Below are 22,026 nucleotides of genomic sequence, written 5' to 3'. Positions count from 1 at the left end.
CTACTGCGTTCCAGTTACCTGGAAAGTGGGAACTCAGAGCTGGGTCAGACCCGCGGTAACGGCGTTCTAGTTAAGGATTCTGGACGTCACCATGGCGACCCCTGTAAACATTGTTTGCAATCGCTCTTACAGACATCATTTTAAGTTTTACTCTCCATAAGCAAGCACCACTTTTGCAGTTGCAGGCGCAACTTGTCACTTTGATTGTACTTACACTCTTACATGTGTGTCTTGTACAACAATAAATGTTCCCACCATGTCTTGCTGCTGCTGATGCGAGGAGCGGCCATATTGAAACGCGAAGCCCGCCTTTCAAGTCGTAACTGGAAGAAGTCAGAGTCGGTTTCCGATTTAGTTTTGACTGGGAAGTCGGAACTTTACAGTTCCAAGTGAGAATGGGACGCAACATTTTGCTGGAGAGTCAGGGTAGACAACGGACTGGTTTTGAGGGTTCTTTTGAAATCAACAGGGAGAAGACAAATGGCAACCAAGTAAAGATTATTTGAAAGGAGTTAAACATTTCTTGCAATTAATTGTGAAACAAGTAAAATAAACTTTTTTTAAAAAGTGGCTAAAATAGTAATAAAATCTGCTTGAATTAAAAAAAAAAAAAAACAACTATAAGAAAATTTTAAATTCCCTGATTCTCCAACTGGAATCAGTTATCAGGTCTTAAATCATCCATGACAGTAGGAGTGTCCAATTCCAAGTCTCTTCCTACCTCACTGCGTGGGATGCAACCACTGCTGCTGCTGCTTCCTGGCTGTTCTGGCGTCTCATCCACCCTCCCCATCAGGAAAGGGGGGACGTCTGCTCCACCTGTACCTCATCCCCGTTAAGAAAAACTAAAAAACATTCACATGAAACACACACACAAAAAGATAACAGCATGCAGATAGAAATGTCTACATCAGAATAAAGGGGATTGAATCCAAATCACTTCATATTTTTGTAAATATTAATTGCACCAAATCATGTTCTTTCCCATGCACAGTTAGGCTCTGCTTTGTCCTGGTCTACAACGTAAAATCCCATCAAAGTATAATTGGACCCTGTGGTTGTACAAAATGTGGAAAAAGTCCACTACTTCTGCAAGACACAGTAGAGTTGACGGAAACGTTTTACCTCGCTGTTCACTGTTGTGCTGCATGCCCTCTAAAGCCCCCTGCTCTGTCCCATTTCTTCCATTGCCTCGGGTCCTTTTTGACACCCCTGGCATGTTAATGGGCCAAGCAGAGACACTGTCCTTGAGACTCTCACTTTGGCTCATTTTCATACCCCCCTAATGCACAGATTTATAACCCGCGCTGCTACCAGCTCCAGATGTTTTGTTCTGGTTTTTTACTCTCTGTAATTGCTAATTCAATCTGGCTGTAAAGGAGCAGATGCTCCAGAGCGTACCTGTGCGGCTCTTCGCTCCGCGTGTGCGCGCGCGGACTGTGCTCCATGCATAAAAAAACCGACAGGATTTGACGCAACACCCCCTGGCTCATAAATATAAGCCGTCACAATTATGCCAAAACTGTCTTCTTGCACCCCCTCCCACCTCGGCCCCCACAGCGCGTCATGGAATGACACACCATGCAGCCACTTTTTGACTTTTAAAGAATCGCACTCCGGCATTAACTTCCATTACACACTGCATTACCGCCACTCTTAAATCAAGCCCTCAGGTTTCATGCTTTAGCAATACTGACAAATTAACTCTGGAGGTTCAAACTGTGGTGCACGCCTTCGCACAACGTTTTATCATCCTCCGTCCCCACCTCCCGCCAACCGCCCACCGTTTTTTTTTTTTTTTTGTTTTTTTTGGGTGTTTTTTTTTTTTTTTTTTCACCGTGGAAAGTGTCGATCCACTCCGCTTTAGAAAGAAAAATAAACAGACTGGTTATCCGCAGGAATGTGAATGCTACTTTAGTCCCATTAAGAACATCTGTGTGTGTGGCTTGAGATCACAGCGGTTTGTCTGTGCGACTTTGAACTTGTGTCAAGCGCGCTCATTGTTTTAGCGTGCTCCATCCCAACGCGCCGTGCCAGATACACTCTGTGCACTCGCAAAAAAAAAAAAAAAAAAAAAAAAAAAGACTCTGCCCTGTGCACACACTCGCACATTTAAATGAAAAGAAAAACCTCCACATTAAAAGGCGCGCAACCGACCTATCAGTCCCCCCCACCCCCCTGCTCACATGCCCACACACCCTCTCCACGGTGGACCTGTCATGTGTCATGGAGACAGGGGTCAGATACTGTGTGATGTGTGTGGGGGTTATATCGCTTGGGAAAAGGACTAAAGATCTTACTGGGGTTGAGAGAGGGCCAACAATAACAGCTTGAAATATAACAGCGACCAAGGAGCCCTCACACTGACAGGAGGAAAGCTGGGCCCCAGCGAGTGGCTCCACACATCAGAAACTCCTCCATGCACAGGCACAAGGATGGGTGGGATAGCTAATTCATAGCTAATGTGCAAAACAAAGAGCATTGTTTTGTAATGACCTTGTAAAAATGGCAAAGAGAGAGAGAGAGAGAGAGAGAGAGAGCTCATAGTGTTTGGAGAGATTGAAAGCACATGTTTGCAGAGAAAGAAGAAACAGCAGAGCTGTATGGGGCTGCAGCTTTTCTGTGTGCATTCCCGAATCAAAAAGATGTTCAGACCACATCTGCCATGGGAACGTCAGCCATGTAAACACACACCCTTGACTTCTAGCGGTTGTTCCGACTGACACATACACACACTGGTTTGTGGAAGCTGGGAAAGCTGAACAAACTCAGCCGCCTTTGATCCCAGAGAAGCCAGAGTGCCACCTAGTGCTGATTAAGGTCCCAGAACAAGATTCCTTTAACTCTCACCTTTTCAGCTCCTTCAGTCGAAAACTTATTACGGACAATTTTGATCTGAGCAATCGATGATCAACTGATGCAGCAGGACAATGAGTGGGATGAGGTTACATTTCCTCGCCAGAGTAATCATCCTGCCCCTGAAGCTTGTTTACATTTTGTCCAACTACAAAAAAGTTCAATGCTTTTATGGGGTTTGTCTGTAGGACAGCAATGCAAAGTAGAGAAGTGGACTGAAGTGGATAAATAGTTTAGTCCAAATTTGTACTACCAAACAATAAATAAATACAAAATCTGGAAAGTGTCAATGCACTCAACCAGTTTTAGTTGCAACTGCAGCTGCAAGTCTTTTGGTATACAACTCTACAAAACTTTGTACATCTAGAGACTTTGTTGTCTTCATTGCAAAACAGTTCGATCTCAGGCAGTCTGGATCTCAACACTTTGTTATGTTATGCTTATCAACAATTTATTTATGTATGATGAACTGAACAGTGGTCTATGATTTGGTCAAAGCTTGAGATATTTTATAACCTGATCCTTAAACTTTCCAATAACTTTATTCCCGATCTCTCTGTGGTGTTCCTTAGTGGTCACAATCCTCTTCATTCTATAATATTCTGTAAGGCATTCCCAGGACAGCTGCATTAATTTCTGGTATTATAATATGCACATTTCAACAATATTTTCTTTTCTTTTCTTCTCTTTTTTTTACAGCTTTTCATTTGGAGATATCAATGTAAAGGGGAATAAATATGCTATGTATTTCATCCCAATCCCTCCCAGATTATTATTTGTATAAATGATTGGTAATATGCTTTTGAAATTCACAATTATACACCACCCTGTGTTGGTCTTAATCTCCAATAAGATTTGCATTTTGAAGTGGAATATGTGGAAAGGTTCACAAGGTATTAATCATTTTGTGAGATGCTGTAGATAAAAATGAAGAAGGAACTGCCTTACTCCAATCTCAAAAACATAATTTGAATCTCTGGGAGTTTCTGCCACAAAAGCCTTTTCCTTCTTCCTCCTGGATATGAAATTTATCAAAACTTTGCATTTCACTTCACTTCTTCCCCTTTCACTGGATCTCAAACAAAACCTAAAAAACCCATCCAACTCACCTCTATACACACACATACCCACCCACATGCACCACCATAAATCAGCGTACACAATCCTGATCTTTAAGGACATGAATGTTTTTCAATCAAAGCCCTGATTGAATGCTTTGCCATCCTCAGCACTCACGTACTCACAGACACACACTCGCTGTTGACAGAGAGTGTCTTGAGCAACATCATTTACCACTTAGGCCCCTCCCTTAGGACCGTGCCATCCCTAATGCGCGGCGGATACGTTGATAGCTCTGGTTTCTGTCGAGAAGTGCACGTCAATCAACAGCTCGCGTCAACGTCACGGAGGCAAAGTGTTCCTGAAAGATCTTTTAACTGAGTGCCTCTCCATCCATCCTCTTCCAGCCAACACCCACAAAAGAAAAGAAAAAAAAACACTCACACATGCACAAACACAGCCATTTCCATCTAGGCAATCACTTCTCCCAGAGTTCTTCTTTTTGGACGTGTAACAGTAATTGAGGTTTCTCCCCAGGGTACGGTGCATTCTGGGCCGTTAAGTGCTGTTTCTTGTTGTTTTTTTCCTCAGATGGCTTGTATTTTGGCTATTGTGTTGTTCCTTCCCGCTCTTCCGCCGAAGTGTAAGCAATGGGCCGTATTTACATGTATCATTAGAGAACAGAAACCCTGTCAAATGTAGGGCATCTGAGGGCTTATTTTACCCTCTGGAATACCAATCAATAAAACAAAGAGTCTTAATACTTTTTTGCACAAATCCAGCCACAAGAGAGCAAAAAAAAAAAAAAGGATAAATAAATAAAGCGACCACTGCTGGGGATTAAACTCTTCCACTTCTAAAAGTAACACAGACAAAGCTCGGATTGATCTTATCAACAACCAAGCCAGAAGAATACATATATATATATATATATATATATATATATATATATATATATATATATGTATATGTATATACTTGACACTCAGCCATTCAAGGGTGTGTAGATGCTACGCTGACCTCCCTGCTCATGACATCGGGCCTGGCTTGAGCACACTCTGTGACCTTTCTGGCCGTTGATGACGTTGTCCGTCCAGAAGAGGGAGTGATTGATCTGGATTGACACAAACAGCAAGTGCCCTGCCCGGCCTGTCACACAGCATCACTGGGTCACTGTAGCATGGCTGAATGCCGGATGAGGAGGGACGGAGTGCACACTTGGGGTGGTGACCTGCTGACTGTGATGTGGGATTACAGTCCTGGGGCGGCTGGGACATATTTGGACAAAAAAACTAAAAATCCTGGGGGGGTGATGTGCATCACTGTCTCGAGTGAAAACTGTGATCAACATACAGGCAAGAGTTGCAAGAGTTTACAAGGACAGGTGGGCATGTTCGCTATTTTAGAAATAAACATATACATGAATACATTAACCATTTTAACATCCTAATGAAACAAAACTATTTTCACTTTGCAAACATTCAAATAATGTGATGGAATTCCTGATAAATTATTATATTGTTGTTTTGAGATAACTGTGAAGCAATATAATGGTAATGGCATAAAAACGCAAGAACACATTCTCAGGGATAAATAATGTTTAAATGCTAATGACCATTTAACTCTGGAATCGGGAGACATTTTAAATATCCAGAAACGAAAAAAAGAAAAGAAAAGACAGAAGCAACAAGTAAAATGAATTATAAAGTGTCTGTAAACAAAATTGTCTTTCAAAAAAAGGGATAGTTGAGACCAATTCACCAGAATGAAGACTTTTATCATCCAGTTTTTGGTGGAAAGCGGAAGAAAAGAGAAAAACAATAAATCATGCTAATCGAAATTATTGAGCTCCTTTGAATTTATTATGCAATTGAGTTGTTGCTTATGGCAACAGATCTAGATGGAATATTTAAAAAATCAATAAACTAAAATAAAAAAGCTTTTTTTCCAATTGGGTATCAATTTTTTAAACAATTTTCAAGCATCATAATGTAACTACTTCACAAAAAATCAGCCCAATATTTTACATTTACCATAATCGTTAAGTTGTTTTGTATATTTAGGTTCATTCATTTGTTTAAAGCAATTAAAAATAAATTAATTCTCTTTTATTCAACAGATTATGTACATTTTTTCAATTATGTTTCTCCGGATTCCTTTTCTGTGAGCTTTTGAGGTCTCTGGTTATCTGTGAACCTCAAATTTCATGCTTTGTTAAAGATTCTAAACTGGAATCTGGACTTTGACTAGACCATTCCAACATAAAGCATTGCTTATCTATCGGGTCCTGAAAGCATTCTGTTGCATTGAATTCTTTTTTACTGGTATCAGAGTAAAGATGAGGGCTGAGTACAAATTTATATTATCCTTTTTTTTAAAAAAAAAAAAGGCTGAAAAAGTTTTCCATTAGCATAGATAAAATATAATACTTTATAGTTTTTACATTGTGAGGCACAGCAAAATTAATGGGGTTCTCATGGAACCACCATGCACCACAGAACTAAGAACATCAAAAAGTCATAAACAGCAAGGTAACAAAGAGAAACCCGAAAAAAAGAAGGTCCTTTACTTTGTATGCAACACAGTTTTTAAAATGTACGCTAAGAAATTTAGGTCAATATGCACATTGAAGCTGAAGTTTGTGGTTGTAAAATGTTTGAAAACAGTTAAGCTGCAGTTACAGGCTTTTAACATTTATTATGGCAAGAAACAGACGCACTGAAATTTATCAAATTATTACTCTACATTTACAGCATAGCAGCTCAGGCAAAGTCGAGACTTGCATACAAACTATCACATCATACCCTACAGAAAATCAAGCAATTTATGTACTCATAAATGTGGTATTGTAATAAGTTTCCAGGTCTTTGCTCTGCCTTTCCTATTTTCTCTCATCTCCTCCCAACGTGAACTTTTTGTGTCAGGATGTTCTGCCTGGTAAAACCTTAGGAAATCGGCAGCTATAGTCACTTAAATGTTTTCTATTTTACATATATTTAAGTTATTGTTTGGCGCCCATTATAAACTACAACTCCAATGCTGCTCTGGACAGTTTCGATGACGTTACGAGGGCATTTCATTTCTCGCAGTAACCTTTCCTGTCTGCCTGGTGCATTTGCGCCTCCTGTCTAGATAGAGGAGGTGAGGAATAGTTTACTTTTCAGAGTTCAAGGTTTGGTTTCGGTGCTCGTCCGGTGTGAAGGGTTTTTACCGAGGCATTAAGCCCCTTTTCACATAGTCAAGATGCTGAACATGTGGAAAGTGCGGGAGCTGGTTGACAAAGCGTGAGTATATCGCGGTTATTTTGAGTTTATTTGGTGCCATTTGTGCCTGAAGTCTACCTGTTTGAAAGAGACACGTACCCAAAACTTTGACGTCACGTCACTCTTAACAAGTTAGCTAGCCTGAACGCTACTGCCGATTTAAGTGACTTTTACGACTACTGCTAGTGTCAAAGTGGTTATTTGACATTTTTGTTGAGCTCTTTGGTTGCTTCCAGTGGCGACTGTAGTATTGAGCCACGAGTTATTTTGGGTCGTTCTTGTCCTTTCTTCGAAAGTGCAAGCTAACTTGCGTAGCTAACAAGCTAATTATGTAGCTCACTGGGCTAGCCAGCTAAGCTAGTTTGACAGCACTTAGGCATTCAAATCAATAAGAACTTTTAAAGACGCAACCCATGTCCTGTCTGCTGCTTTTTAGTTTCTCTTGGTTTGAAATGTATTTAAATGGCTTTATTTTTATTTTTTTGTCACTTTGTGGTTTATCGTATTTGTAGCCGTGTTATCTCATCGCTACTGTAGCTAGACTGTAAATTATAATGGTTTATCATTGAATCATTACACAACCAACTCGCTTGTTGACGCCTGTTCAGGGAGTTGAATCGGCCAAAGCCATAAACAATTCAAAGTTCCCTGTCGCACAAACTGTATTTAAACGGATTACTAATCGAGTAGTGTACATATTTCTTTACCTATATTGTGTGTGATCACTATTTTTTAGAGAATTTGTGTATGAGAACAAACGATTTTACGATTTTTGTTTTAACTTAATACCATGGTCACGTATGAAGGTTTAAAACCAGTTCAATTCAGGTTTTTATGCAGTGTAAAGTCACAACAAATTTCATCTGTAGATACATTGACCCAGTTTATGTACAGATCTATGCAATCAAATCAGTCCAATCATGTAAAAAGAAAGAGTCAAATTAAGTTACATAAATTCAAATTCAGCCCTATTTATATAATGCATGAAAGTTTAGTTTATAGCCTAATCCTAATTTATAGTTCAGATATTTGTATTGAGTCACTGACCTTGCAGTTATTCCTAATCCTGAACAAACATGTGGTGACGCTGAATAGTTAATTGTAAAAACAACTCTTTTATTTAAAAAGGTGAAATTCTTACGTAATTTAGGCTCCTAAGTTTATATTGAAATCTGTGACCAGCAATGACAACAATTAGCATATTTTTCTAATTTCATTTAGATATTGTCATAAAATGCCCAACAAGGGACATTTCAAGAATGTCCTATTTGTCTCTGGTTCTGCATCTAGAATAAATTGGCTCGTATAAGTTTTATTCAGCCAGAAAGTCACATTTGTTACGGCAGAATATAATAGTTTAATGGCCTAAAACATCTACAGAGAACAGCTGGTCTTGTATTTTATTGTTCCTCAGTTTCCCCAAAAGACAATTTTCGTACATTTTTTTTAACGTAAACATTTGTAATGAATCTCTGAAATTAAATTCTTATATCAAACTTTAAATTACTTCCAAATTTTGATGTGCAGTGGATCTTGTTTAGGCTAGAACTGCATGTGCGTACACATGGAAATCAGGTGACCTGTGTTATTTTTCTTTTGAAGGGGTTTTATTGATGATTGAAGACATGAGCTAATGCAAGTAATACAAATCTACCAGTCATAAGTAAATTTAAAACTTTTGCTTTCAGACTGAAAGTAATTATTTTTCCCCTTTTTCAGAAAACAAAGGCTAATGAAATTTTTTTCTTGATATGTTTACTTTATTACCATACATATGCAAAGGTTGCATCATGACTGATCAAGGCACTGAACCAAAAATGGCTGCTGCAGACCAGTCCTAGCACATATAATTAAAGGATCTTCTTTTAACACTCATTCGCCTTTAAAAATGTCTCCGAATTTTGTTTTGGAATATCTGATTCATGCCAGAGCGTTTCCAATTTGTGACCTTGCTGTGTTTGCAGCTCATTAGTGGACATCTAGTTGATTTCTTAAGAACGGAAATTTCTTTGAGTCAAATGTTTTTGGTTTGTTTTACAACATAATAAATCTTGTACTTGCTAAGTCACCTGGGCTAACGGCAATTAAAGGCATTTAGAGAAAATACCTTCGTGTTTGTTTTTCGAGGAGTTAACAAAAGTGCCATGAAAGGCCATCAATTTGGTTCTTTTACTGTTCCGCCTGCCAGCACTACAGTTGGGCAACATCTCGTTCTGTTTTGGGCCGTAATTTGTTTAGAGCTGCTGGCTGAACAAAGGGTGGTGTGCTGTCCTGTGCTCTGAGCTGTATTAGGGTATTGCACAACATTTCCTCCCTTCAAAGGTTTAATTTTGCAAACCCAGACAATAGAATGCTATTGAGTCTACTGAAGACTTTTATTCTCGTGGATGCACTCGCCTTTCTGGAGTGTGACCTCGTGTAAAACATCTCGTTTGTTAGTGGATGTCGGGGGAAGAGAAACAGGGGTTGAAACTGACTAAGGTATTTTCCTTCATGCTGATTTTTCTCTCGTTTAACAAAACAATTAAAGTCGTGTCACCAAACTTGAGTCATTTACGTAAACCCCGGCAGCACCTTGTTTTTGTTGACAGATTAAAAACTCACTAAAGTCCTCTGCTAACAGCCAGGAAAGCGTTTTGCTCTGCGCTGCGGCAGCGGAAATCTGCGTTCTGATGTGTCACCCTGGAAGCATCAGAACTTCTGTTTGATCTCACAGATAGCAAGGAGAGCAGCCACCTTAGCGAAGACAGAAGAATGTTGCATCATACTCTTGTTGTGTGTTTCTGAATTTCAGCCAGGAACCAAATTTTATATATTTTCATATTTCTAAGTAATTCAAGCTGTATGCAGTTTGTAACTTGGATAATAATGCAGCGGCGACACCATGTTATTGTATGTGCAACATAATCTAACCCACGGATCTTTTGCTAATGGTAGAAAAATATATTGCAGTTTTAGCTAGAGCACATGGCTATATTGACTTTATTCCAAAATAAACAGGTTTGTTTCTTATTGCATATATGTGTTGTTCTTTTTTTCTATAAAAATAATCTGGTATTAGCTGGTTTGGTGGTTCCTCTCAATTCAAATTGCTATCTTGCAGTCGGCCTTTTATGTACCAGCTGTGGTTTTAAGAGAGCCTGATCTCAGTAAGAGTAATTGGCGATCTTTACGTTGCCACACCCTAGTTGTCAGTGTTTAACGACAGTCACTTCTTTTATTTTTATTTAAGAAAATGTAGTGACCTTCTACAAGCAGAAGACTGGCAGTGTGTAGCAATAGATGCTTCATTACTCTGTGCTCCTTTGAGGTGATTTGGAAGACTACAGCTTGTCTGTAATCTTTTCTGTATTAAAGTTTGGTCACTAAATTGTGAGATATTTCAACATTTACTTAACATTAACCACTAAGACTGATTTTAATACTTCGCGCAAACTAGCGTGGTTTTTAAAATAGTTTACTAAATAAAATTAACGTGATCCGATCCTAACAAAGTCTAAATTTAAAACTATGCAGCACAAAGCTCTGTTAATTCTAGACAACGTCTTAAGACCTTCTTGATTAGGCACAAGTTTCAGATTGTTGGCCGTACCCATAATGAAGCTTTGACAGGCCTTGTTATTGGATGTCTTTATTATTATTATTATTATTATTATAATAAATGATAGTTTCTGGCTTACAGACAGCAGTGCTCTGAAAGTGGATATAGAGCTCCGTGAGTTGCAAACGATGCTCAAATTAAGATGACATGCTTGTCTTTTTTTTGTAAAACAAATCTGCAACATCTCTTTTCCGGGTGCTGTCCTATATTGAGTTTATCAGGTGTTAATGCACCATATATATGCCCAGATTTTTCAGGCTTTAAAGCATTCTGTCCCAGAAAGTCAGTTTGTTTGACGTTCCTGCATGCTTTGTGAATGTTTGCCGCTTCAGAAATGATATTATTAATATATTTGACTTGCTTAGTACGCATTTCATTGAAAGACAATTGTTTTTGCTATAATCCCAAATAAAATTTAAGCACTTCTATCGTTTTTGTTTTGCTGCACTGCACTGCAAAAATAGCTGTAGTCTTTATGTTTTCTTTTTGCACTTGTGTTCTTTCCACAGGTACTTATTGAGTGTTAGAATAAAGCTTATCCTTGGTCAGTCCAGCCTTGTTTTACTCATTAACATGTCCTGTTTACTTTCTATAGTACGTGGAGTTTGACTTTCCATTAGCTTGTCTTCCCCCTCATTTCTGATTTGTATAAGTGCTCCTTGTTGCTGTTTTTGTTTTAAATAGGGATCAAAGCATGGGTGTGGCCATCACTGAAAGACCTTTTGTCTTTTTATTGTCTGTGTTGTGGTTTCAGCTGTGGCCATATTCCAAGATAAGATGCCAAGATTCATGTTTTTTTTTGTTTGTTTTGTTGTTTAATTGATTGAATATAGAACCAATGTGGTGATGAACTACTCAGAGGTGGAGTCTAAAGTCAGAGAAGCCACCAATGACGATCCCTGGGGACCATCAGGGCAGCTGATGACTGAAATTTCAAGGTAAGAAGAGCAGAAGATGTCATGATCTCCACACCCTTAGGAGCCTCTTAAAGGGACTTATTGTTTCCTTTTCTTAATGCTTTCATTTTGAGTGTGCCCCTCATTAAATTTGTGACTAAAGTCTTTGTCTCCAGCATTACACATTCTTCCCAGGAAGAAACAGCTCTGGTTTGGTTGTTTATGAAATTACCCTGGAATTATGTTCACAAACGATTTACTCTCTCTGTGCAACATGCACCTTGTAAATGAAGCTAAGAATAATCCATCGTTTCCTATGAATGGATGCAGTTCATCTTTTAGTACAGTTACTATGGTTTAAATAACATCAATAACTTACTCTCCCTTATTGGGATTTGAAAAGAATATATTGTATTGTTCAGTTTTTTCTTGACCAAAATGAGAAATGCATTTCCTGTGTTTGTTTCTTTTTAATGACATTGATCATTTCAAAAATATATACATCTTAATAACAGGGAAACATGAAGTAGTCGATTCACCTGGAAACTAAATGATTCTGCATTGATTTAGTCTGATTTGTATACTTGGGGTTAAAGTTGACTGAATTGTTTATTAATATTGTCTGGAAATTTTGATTTGTGCAGTTGTGCATTTTAATTGCTTAGAGAGAGAATTTTGCAACACAGAAAATCTAGTATTACTTTCTTTGACTTGCTAATGTTCCAGGTAGACAAAATCGTAACGTTTGGAGTACATTACATTTAGCTAACACTAATTTATAGTTTAAATTCTGTAAGAATAGGACCAAAAAGCAAACAGTCAGTTAGTTGAAGCCCAATTCAAAGCGATACGTCTTTTCATTTGTACTTAATAAAAGGAAATGCAAATAAATTTGCATTACCTGAAATAACTTTGTCTTTCATTACAATGTACACATTTGTTAAAGACTGTTGACTTCCTCTTATCCTTTGTGTGGTTGTGTAAACAGAGCCACCTTCATGTATGAGCAGTTCCCAGAGGTAATGAACATGCTGTGGGGCCGCATGTTGAGGGACAACAAGAAGAACTGGAGGAGAGTCTACAAGGTTTGGAGCCTCACACAAACACAGAGCTCTAGTTCATACCAAGTGACAGACTCCCAAGTGCTGGTTTCATTTCAAGAGTTATTTTGACAGAACAGTTGGTTTTGTGAGATTTTGATTAATCAGTAATTGATTTTTTTTTCATAGTCCTTGCTATTGTTGGCACATCTAATCAGGAATGGGTCGGAAAGGGTTGTAACCAGTTCCAGAGAACATCTGTATGACCTGAGATCGCTGGAAAGTTATCACTTTGTGGGTAAGATATACTTTCATTATTTCTCTCTTGTTATACTTTTGTTTTTATTATCACTATTTTGATTTGTGTTGTTTATCAAATGGGAAAAGAGGATTTTGGAGTTGGAAATCTATTAAAGCAGTTTATTTGGAGTTTGTTGTCCCTGTATCAAAACATGTTTAACAATAAATGTCATGATTTTTTTATTTTTTTCCTTTTTCTTGTCTTCAATCTGTCACTAGACGAGAATGGGAAGGATCAAGGAGTAAATGTTCGTCAGAAGGTGAAGGAGCTCATAGAATTTGTTCAGGACGACGACAGACTGAGGGAAGAACGGAAAAAGGCAAAAAAGAACAAAGACAAGTTCGTCGGTGTTTCCTCTGACAGTATGGGATTTCGAGGTTACTGTAAGTAATACAGTTCTGTATCTGGATGATTTTTTTTATATATTTTTGAAAAAAATTTAAAAAGTACCTGAAAATCACAAGTATTTTTCATTTAGTTTACGTGCGGTGATGTTTTTTCTCATCAGCGGGGGACAGGTACGACTCCAGTGGTGAAAGCCGTGGAAAGTGGGACGATGACTGGGAGAAGAATAAAGGACCTTTCCCCTTCAGTGAAAAGTTGGGGGAAATAAGTGACAAAATCGGCAGCACCATTGACGATACGATAAGCAGGTTTAGGAAGAAGGACAGAGACGACTCCCCAGATCGATTCAGGTACAAGAAAGCTGGCATTGAAGTTCTTATTATCAAAAAAAAACAAAAAAGGAAGAAAATTTCTTTGGGGTTGCTGTTTAAAAATTTATCTTAAACATTTTACATTGTGTCTGAGATTACTTAAACATTGACTGATTATGGAAATATTGTATGATCTTCATACCTGTTCATATCCTGGTCTATTAATCCAACTTTTTTTTTTTTTTTTTACATATTTCTGTTCTCTAACAAGAGTATAAATATTTGTTTTTCTGATTTTTAAGACAAATGTAAAACTTCTCACCAGTGATGCAAAGTTTATTGATAATCAGGGATGTGAGATAATCATGTCCCCAGGCTTGATTGGATTAGGAATTACTAAAAGTTTGAAGAGATTCGCAAGACAAGAAGCCCCCACACAGAAATACCCAAGATATTCTTTGTGCTAAACCAGACCTGAAGAGAAGTCAATGTCAGAACTGTTCTACCTGAATTTCTAAGAAAAAAACACTGCACTGTTGCTCAGTGATTAAATTCCTGTTTTCAGGTAAAGTGAAGTTGGCCCAAAACTCGATCAATAAAAGATGGAGGGCAGTATGTGAATCTAAAGTAAGGATAATGCATTTTCAGGGGAAGAAAGGAAATGTTCTTCAAACTTTGGTTCTGAAGCATCTCCTGCTGCCCTGATTGGTCTCCCTTTAGAAAATTGTTTTCAAACTCAAGACCTCGGAGCAGCAGTACAGAAACTACAGGACGAGATCTCAACAGCCCTATCCGTGAATTAGTTACATCAGGAATAAAATCAGATCAACCGGAGTTACCAGACATGCTAAAGAAGGCGTTATCTCTTTCTCACGTCAATAACTTAGAATACCAGTGTTTGTGTGCAGAAATTAATCAGTTGCCTGCAGTTTAATCTAGTTCAAAAAGTTATCCAAGTTCTAAGAGCAGCCTTGCTTTTTTTTTTTTCTTTCTTTCTCTTCCTGCAGTGACAACGATGAGGACCGGGATCGTTCTTCGTACAACGGCCAGTCAAAAAGAGAGTTTAAAGACGAAGAGGAGACTGTTACAACCAAGAGCGTACAAATCGTCCAGGCAACCGAGACAACAGCAACACGGAAGAGAGGAGTACCGTCCAGAAAAGTGGACCTGGGGGCCGCAGCCCACTACATGGGAGACAAGAGCCCAGATACCACTGCTAAACAGGTAGCAACTGCACAGCTGACCTGAAGAAATTACAGTTATTTAAAAAATGTTGTTGGTGTGGATCTGTGGTCACGTTTTCGTCCTGCAAATGCAACTTTTTTTTTTTCATCCAGACCCAGCCAGCTGCAGCACCCCAACCTGCCAGTACAGGCCTGGCTGATCTCCTGATGGTGGACACCACACCCAGCCAGCCTGCTGCCACAGGTACACCACCACATCCAAGATGCCTCTAAAAAGCCTTAACTTCATGCATCTAAAATAAAGGTCTTAAAATGCCTTAAATTTTCAGGGCAATTAATCTTATAAATACTTATATATGGGTTTTTTTTCCCCTTATGGGACATTTCTGTCAGACGAAAGTTTCAGTCAGATGCAAACATGTACATTGTGTTCTGTGAAAGCAGTTGAGGCTAACAGAAACTAGCCGCTAACATGCCCTTGCTAGCTAGATTTTTTGCATTTATCATGGGTTATGGACTCAACACAACTCACTCTGAGTGAAACCCAACACACAGGATGTGACAAAAGTAAAAAATGTTTTTACAATTTGCTTAAAAAATGCACATGTTGCTAGCCCACTTGTCTGTCTGTGTGTACGAATGAATGTGTGGGTTAAGGTTGTATTGATTCATATGCAGTGTGAGAAGCACAGAGCTACTGCCAAGAGCCACAAACAGACCCTAGAAACGTCACAATTTTTACTATGCTTGACTGCGATGGACTGGAAATCTGTCCAGGGTGTACCCTGCCTCTCACCCATTGACAGCTGGAGATGGGCACCAGCACCTCTCCCAATGGATGGATACTATGCTTGATGGTAACATAGCTGGATCCTCCAACCATTCTTTATGTCCATAGTTTTTTCAGTCTTAAATTTAATTCAATTTGCTGAAACCTTCTGATACCCTGACATCATGCATATTGTGGAATGTCACGGGTGATTGTGAACTATTTTGTGAAACATTTAATTCATGAGCTCCTTTCTCCGTGTTAAGTCAACAAAATTGAATGGATTCCAAGCAGAGAAACCAGTCATGCTTGCACTTCCAGTAGTAACCTCCAGTAAACCCTGGACTAACCTGATTAAGACGTCTCGCGGTAGCTGCAGGAACACAGGAGACCCTGCTGGAAGTGATGATGCCCAGCTGCTGCTGCTAGGCTTCAGGTTTGGGGGAGGGAGATGATCTATAGGAACTAAGTACACCAGATGTTTTCTGGAGGAGTCCCTGGCGAATGAAGAGGTTGGGAGCACTGAACAGATGTTTGGGCTCCTCCACCTGTCCTCCTACCACCCCCTCTGACACCTCAACACTGAAGGAATGCTAACTAAACAAGATTGACACCTGGAATTTACCTGTTTAAAACTTTTACTTTTTATTTTTCGCCGTAGATCTCTTTGGCGGATTTGCTGACTTCAACTCACCTGCTGCCTCAACTGGACAGGTCTCAGGATCTGGTATGTTTTAAGAGTTTTTTTCTTTCTTTCTTTCTTTCTTTCCTTGGAGTATGCTGTCCTGTTGCAGCCATGCTGCTAGAATATTCAGGAATATGTTGGGAGGCAGCCCTGGCCATATGGAGCCTGCTACCTGCTCTGCATAATAAGAACAGACACACATCAACTCCTGTTATGGATGACAAGGAGACGGGGACAGGAGAAGAAGTTGGTAGAGGTGGGGGGAGGAACTCTATGAAAGACAACAAGCTGGGCCAGTTTAATGAAAATTTAAAACGCAGCACCAGTGGTCACTGAAAATGTTCTGAATAAAGAGAAAACTTGGCTCAAATTTGACTTTTACCCCATCTTGTGGAAACAGGTTCAGCTCTAATAATAAATTATCTAGACAGGAAAAATCAAACAGATTGTTTTTCTCTAGTGTCTGCAGCAGCAGTCTCCAGCCCCAATGGAGAGTTTGGTGAGTGGAATGCTTTTCCTGGAGGCCAGATTCCAGCATCTGCTCAGAGTCCTGAAAACAGTGGAAGTGACCTTTTTGGAGCCATGGCAACAGCTTCCCCTACAGCCCCGATCCCGGTTGTGGCGGCAGCGGTCCCGGCTCCCGCCTCGGCAGACCTGTTTGACTTGATGGGACCGACTCAGACCCTCACTTCCTCCCAGAGCCTCAACTTTAGCATGAGCAGCACACAGACACTGAGCACCAACATCATGCCTCAGCCAGTGTCACAGGTAGGTTTGCCTGAACTCAGCCTAACATGGAAAACTCATGAAATAGAGCAGGATTTTGCCGCATACTGGCGATATTCTACTTTTCTCTTGCCTACAAAAATATCTAACTTTTGTGTTTGTCTGGTCATGAAAACAATAGACGATCACGGGTTGGAAAGTAAAGAAGCACCACCCATCACTGATGTAAAACGAAAGCTAGCAAACTTCTAGTGACATGTCTGTCAGGCAGCTGTCTGCAGACCTGAGCAAATAGCCCAGATAATTAAATAGCCAATATAGGCCAAAAGGCAAAAAGTTATAATACTTCACACTGAGCACCTCAAAAATACTACAAAATTTAACAGATGTTTATGCTATATGTTTACTTAATGCTACGCATAGCATTATTGTAATTTCAGTAATTCATTTTGGTAGCTTAAAAAATTCCTGCTTTTCTACTGATGACCTTATTGTAAGGATTTCTGTTTCTGAAATGCTAACAATTAAATCATTATTTCCCAAATGTGTTGGTGTAAATACAGTAAAATACAGTGATATTGGCATACCTGCAGCCACCTTAAATTATCTTAAGCCAAGAGCCATTACTGACTATTATAATAGTTCAAAATACATGCAATTATATCTGGTTTTCTGAAATACTTTGAATTATTTTTATTCAGTATGTTCTTGGCATTCAGATTAGTACTTTTCAAAACATTTCAATAACATTCCCCAACTTCTTAAAAAACAAGTAAAATATTAACACGTTGGTTATGTGCTGATTCTGAATTGGAAGACTAGCAAACACCCTAAAAGAAAATGAACCCATTGAAAGAAACTGATAAGACAGAACCAGTCCTGCACTAATGATGTTTACTTATTGATTCTGTAATTTATAATTCTTTGCTGAAGGCATCTTTAAGCTAGCCTAATTATTGGAGAATTATCTTGTGTTGACCTGCATGCTGGTAGGGCGTTAACATCACCAGATGTTCATTTCTCCAACTAACCACCCACTTCTCTTGCCATCTCTTATCAGAATGAGACAGGAGTTTGAAAAACATTGCAAATTTAACAAAAGCTCTTACATGTCGACCATATTTTTCAGTTACAAGGGTGACCTACTTAAAACTCTGTTTTGCTGCTCTGACACCCACGCCACCCATTTTCTCCTGTTACTTTAGGTGGTGTGTTTTCCAGAGTTCAGAAAATGCATGGGCAGATTGCGTGGGGGTTAAGTGGGTCACACTGAAGGTTTTAGACCTTTAAAGTATGAAACTGCAAATTTCCATCTTAGATTTTTCAGTGTTGGATCTTTTAACCCTTTTGACTGTGGATTATTGGCTTGTTTCAGCATTTTGTCTATTCTTACATACATGTTTTTTACCAGCCCATCCCTAACATGGGCGGTCCTCTGCAGCCACAGCCCATGCAGCCAGGAATGGCCTCACAAGGCCCTGGAGCCAAAGCGTCCCTTCCTTCCACTTGGTCCGATCACTCGGTTAACATCAACCTGGACTTTCTGGGGCCTGGCATGCAGCCTCCCAAGCCTAGCCAGCCCAGCCTCAACACCCTCCAGCAAGGTGAGCTGAACCAGCAGCAAGCGTAATCACTTTGTTTCTTCTCAAGTCTTCTTGTCATTCAAAAGTGTCTCAAAATGAAGCACTTGTACTTACTTCTGTCTTTTGGGATTCCCAGGCAATCAGCCGGCTCCCAACATGCTCACCCAGGGATTTTCCAGTATGAATCTTGGACCTACACCGGTCAGACCTCCTGCTAATGCCATGATGCAGCCTGGAGCTGGCATGGGGATGGGGATGGGGATGGTTCCTAACCAGGGCATGATGGGGATGGGGATAAACATGGGGATGCCACAGGGAGGTATGACCATGGGAATGCCCGGAGGAATGGGAATGGGGATGGGAATGCACCCTGCAATGGTCCAACAGCCCAAACACGACGCCTTTGCTGACTTTGGCAACTTCGGAAAGTGATGGAACCAGAGAGCAGAGATTAGCGGTAATGGAGGCAGTCTCTTGCCGTCCGTGAGTGAAGGATCATCATGAGCTCCAAACAAAGAGTACTTGAAAAAATGTCAACTATCATATTAACACCCTGCCATCTCCCTGTTTGTTTTTTTCTTTTAACAATTCTGTAGTGATGTGGATCTAAATGAATGCGCGATGATTGAACCAATGATGTGTGTGGTCTGGCATGATGGTTAGACGTCAAGATGGTGTGCCTTGTTCGATTTATTATTCAGTGAGAAGACAGTGCCACTGAGAAAATGTCAGGGGGATTTGCTTTATAACCTCAATCACACAAAATCAGAGTAGCAAAAATAAACGTATATTAATAGCTCCATTTATTAAATAACTATCTAATGATTCATTTGGATAACATGATCAGCCATTTTAACCTTAACATGTCAAAGAATGTCTCTTTGTTTTTTTTTTTTTCTTCGGTCTCTGTCTTCCTATGACGTGTAAATAGAAATCTGGAGCCCTTGCAATAAGTTATGAAGTTCACTGAGAGGCAGCGAAAATGTGACGAGTTGCATCTTACAGACTAAATCTGATATGAATCGAGATCTACGGCAAAGCACATGAATGCATTCTCTTTGTACATATGTGTCCACACTCCAAATGTGGCTTTAAGTGTTACAGTTGGGGGGCAATTATTATTAATTGTTTGCAGTGAAAAGTTGTTGATTAATTCAAGGAACGGCTCCTTTTGGTAAAGTGTAATTTGTGGCCTTTCTTATTAGAAGATATCTATATATATTTTACTTATGAAGAATATTATAATCAGTTTGCGTCCAAGCGAGATAATCAATGAAAACTGCCTCATGTAGGGGGCGAGGGGTGATGGAGGGATATGGGATTTTTATTACAACAGTTTTTTTTTTCCCCTTCCCCTAAGCAGATACAATGAAACTCTGTCACACATAGAAGATAAAATAGTTTTACTGTGTTTTGTCCCATGCACCTTTGTTTTTGTTTTTTCTTTTAATTGTGTCCGAACTATTAAGGCCAGTGATAGCTTCAGTTCCAAACACACAAACGTATTCTCTCAGCACCTCAGGTGTTAACGCAAGCTGTTAAGATGCATCTCTGTGAAATGTTGACCATTCGTTTGTTTTGGTGGTATATAGTGCCTTCCGTCATCGCTGTTCTTGCACATTGTTACGACGGCCTCGGATGAGTTTTTAACGTCACAAGAATCGCCGGTCCTAGTCGGTGTGCTTTGCAACTCGTCAGGTACACATTAAAGGAGGACAAGGAACTTTTTAAGCGAATTCAGCTGCACACCGCAGTTAGTTTGTGTTAACATGTGAACATGGTTGGTCCTAAGTGATTCCAAGTGCCTGCCGATCAGCTGCCTCTTGACCCTTGTTAATGAGTGATTGATAATCAAAATTGAACTGCGCCGGCTGGACCTTTCCTTTTGTTTGTGTCTGAGATAAATAATTCAACAACAGAAGAAGGCAGTATCCTCTCAGGAGGATTCAACCTGCGCTTTCCGACTCTCCTTAAGGGCTCAAGCAGCTGAGCGCAGTAACACATAGTAGCCTGGGGTTGATGTCTGAAGCATTAAAATGACCAAAATCTGTTTGCTGTTGTTTCTAATGTATATCAGAAATTGTTTTATGCATTTTGTTTTCTACTTTAAATCAATTTTTTTGTCCTCTTTTTAAAATGGGATTGTTACTGAAACACTAGTATATGCAAATGTACGAGAAACCCTCTGAGAAAATGAGATCTTGCATTTACTCCCATTCTGATTTGAATGTCAAGATTCCTTATGGACAACATTAAACAGTTGATTTAAATTTGTTAATGATGTGTGTTATTTGGTGTGCTGTGTCATTAGCCTCATTCAAAAGTGCTTCAAGCAGCAAAAAGTGAAGCCAACGCATTTGGCTTCTAAATTGAGTTTAGTTAATGTGAGTTAAACTTTATTGTTTGAGCTAATAAAGAGATGGGAGGGCTGTACATGACTGCCAAACGCATTACATTGCAGGTAACCTAAAGTTACAAAGGATTTCATTTGGGACAGCTGGAAAGGCAGAACTTGTGTGGTATAAAACTCAGATCAATATGAGGAGGAGAAAGTAAAATCAAGTTTTTTGTGCGATAATGCGGTTTCTGTAGGTTTCACTATCTCAAATGTAAGACTTAAGAAAATCCATAGAAATGTACAAACTTCGTCCAACCAAGTGGCACTTAGCCATTAGACCCCCCCCAAAAAAGCTAGGTAACTAACAACGGTATGTTAGCGTTGCGTTACTGATGGCCTCAACCATCTCTAGTCACAGAACGTTATGAAGATGTCTGCATGCGACTTAAACTTTTGCCTGACAGAAAATTCCAGTGAGAAAAAACAACAAAATATACGAAATTAAGTAGTTCTGTGATTTAAGGCAACTTACTTTTCAGAATTGAATTTAAGACATTTCAAAACCTTAACTTTAGATACATGAATTTAAGACTTTTTACGGATGTGCGGACACCGTAATGTAATGTATTGGATACTTTTGTAATCCTTCAAGTCAGAATTAAAATGGCGAAAGTTGGAGCAGCCATTAGCTCAGTGTCATATTGACTGTAAAGACAATGTAGTTAAAGCTGCAGATATAAACTATTAGAACCTCAGCAGACAGTGGCTTTTGTGAACACGTGTTTTTGTGTTTGAATGCAGAAAATGGAGACAAATGTTTTCTGTATATATTGCTAATGCAAGCCACCGAAACAAAGCGCAAAATCCAACACATTGTTCTGTCTTGGAGGAGGGTGTGCTCTGAGTAAGGCGCAGCAATCACAATAGTGTTGTGATTGCTAAAGTTTGACAATTTTGGCCAAAAAGTTGAATTTTAGTTTAACCTGACCAGAGTAACCTCTTCCATATGTATGCAGTTTAACAGTTGCTTTCTCGCTACTCGTCCACAAAGGGCAGCTTTATGGAATGC

At 39.3% G+C, this 22,026-nt stretch overlaps 1 protein-coding gene across 1 annotated transcript; it reads left to right on the top strand.

The window, feature by feature from the left end:
- Nucleotides 1-7,028: 7,028 nt before the first annotated feature.
- Nucleotides 7,029-20,897, top strand: LOC102225505 (clathrin interactor 1). The gene is made up of 12 exons (XM_023328766.1): nt 7,029-7,199; nt 11,613-11,717; nt 12,664-12,760; nt 12,905-13,013; nt 13,235-13,399; nt 13,525-13,711; nt 14,680-14,896; nt 15,010-15,100; nt 16,287-16,352; nt 16,771-17,078; nt 18,448-18,640; nt 18,756-20,897. The coding sequence occupies exons 1-12, from the start codon at nt 7,159-7,161 to the stop codon at nt 19,049-19,051; spliced, it is 1,875 nt and encodes a 624-aa protein (XP_023184534.1). The 5' UTR covers nt 7,029-7,158; the 3' UTR covers nt 19,052-20,897.
- Nucleotides 20,898-22,026: the final 1,129 nt, after the last annotated feature.

The sequence above is a fragment of the Xiphophorus maculatus genome, chromosome 23 (assembly GCF_002775205.1).
Source record: "Xiphophorus maculatus strain JP 163 A chromosome 23, X_maculatus-5.0-male, whole genome shotgun sequence".
NCBI classification, from domain to species: domain Eukaryota; kingdom Metazoa; phylum Chordata; class Actinopteri; order Cyprinodontiformes; family Poeciliidae; genus Xiphophorus; species Xiphophorus maculatus.
The sequence above is the reverse complement of the archived record's forward strand: the minus strand, read 5'-3'. Positions and strand labels throughout refer to the sequence as shown.

Coding starts and splice junctions, on each gene's coding strand:
- LOC102225505 (XM_023328766.1), top strand. CDS start 7,159: ATGCTGAACATGTGGAAAGTGCGGGAGCTGGTTGACAAAGC. Junction 11,718..12,663: donor CTGATGACTGAAATTTCAAG/GTAAGAAGAGCA, acceptor TTGTGTAAACAG/AGCCACCTTCATGTATGAGC. Junction 12,761..12,904: donor ACTGGAGGAGAGTCTACAAG/GTTTGGAGCCTC, acceptor TTTTTTTCATAG/TCCTTGCTATTGTTGGCACA.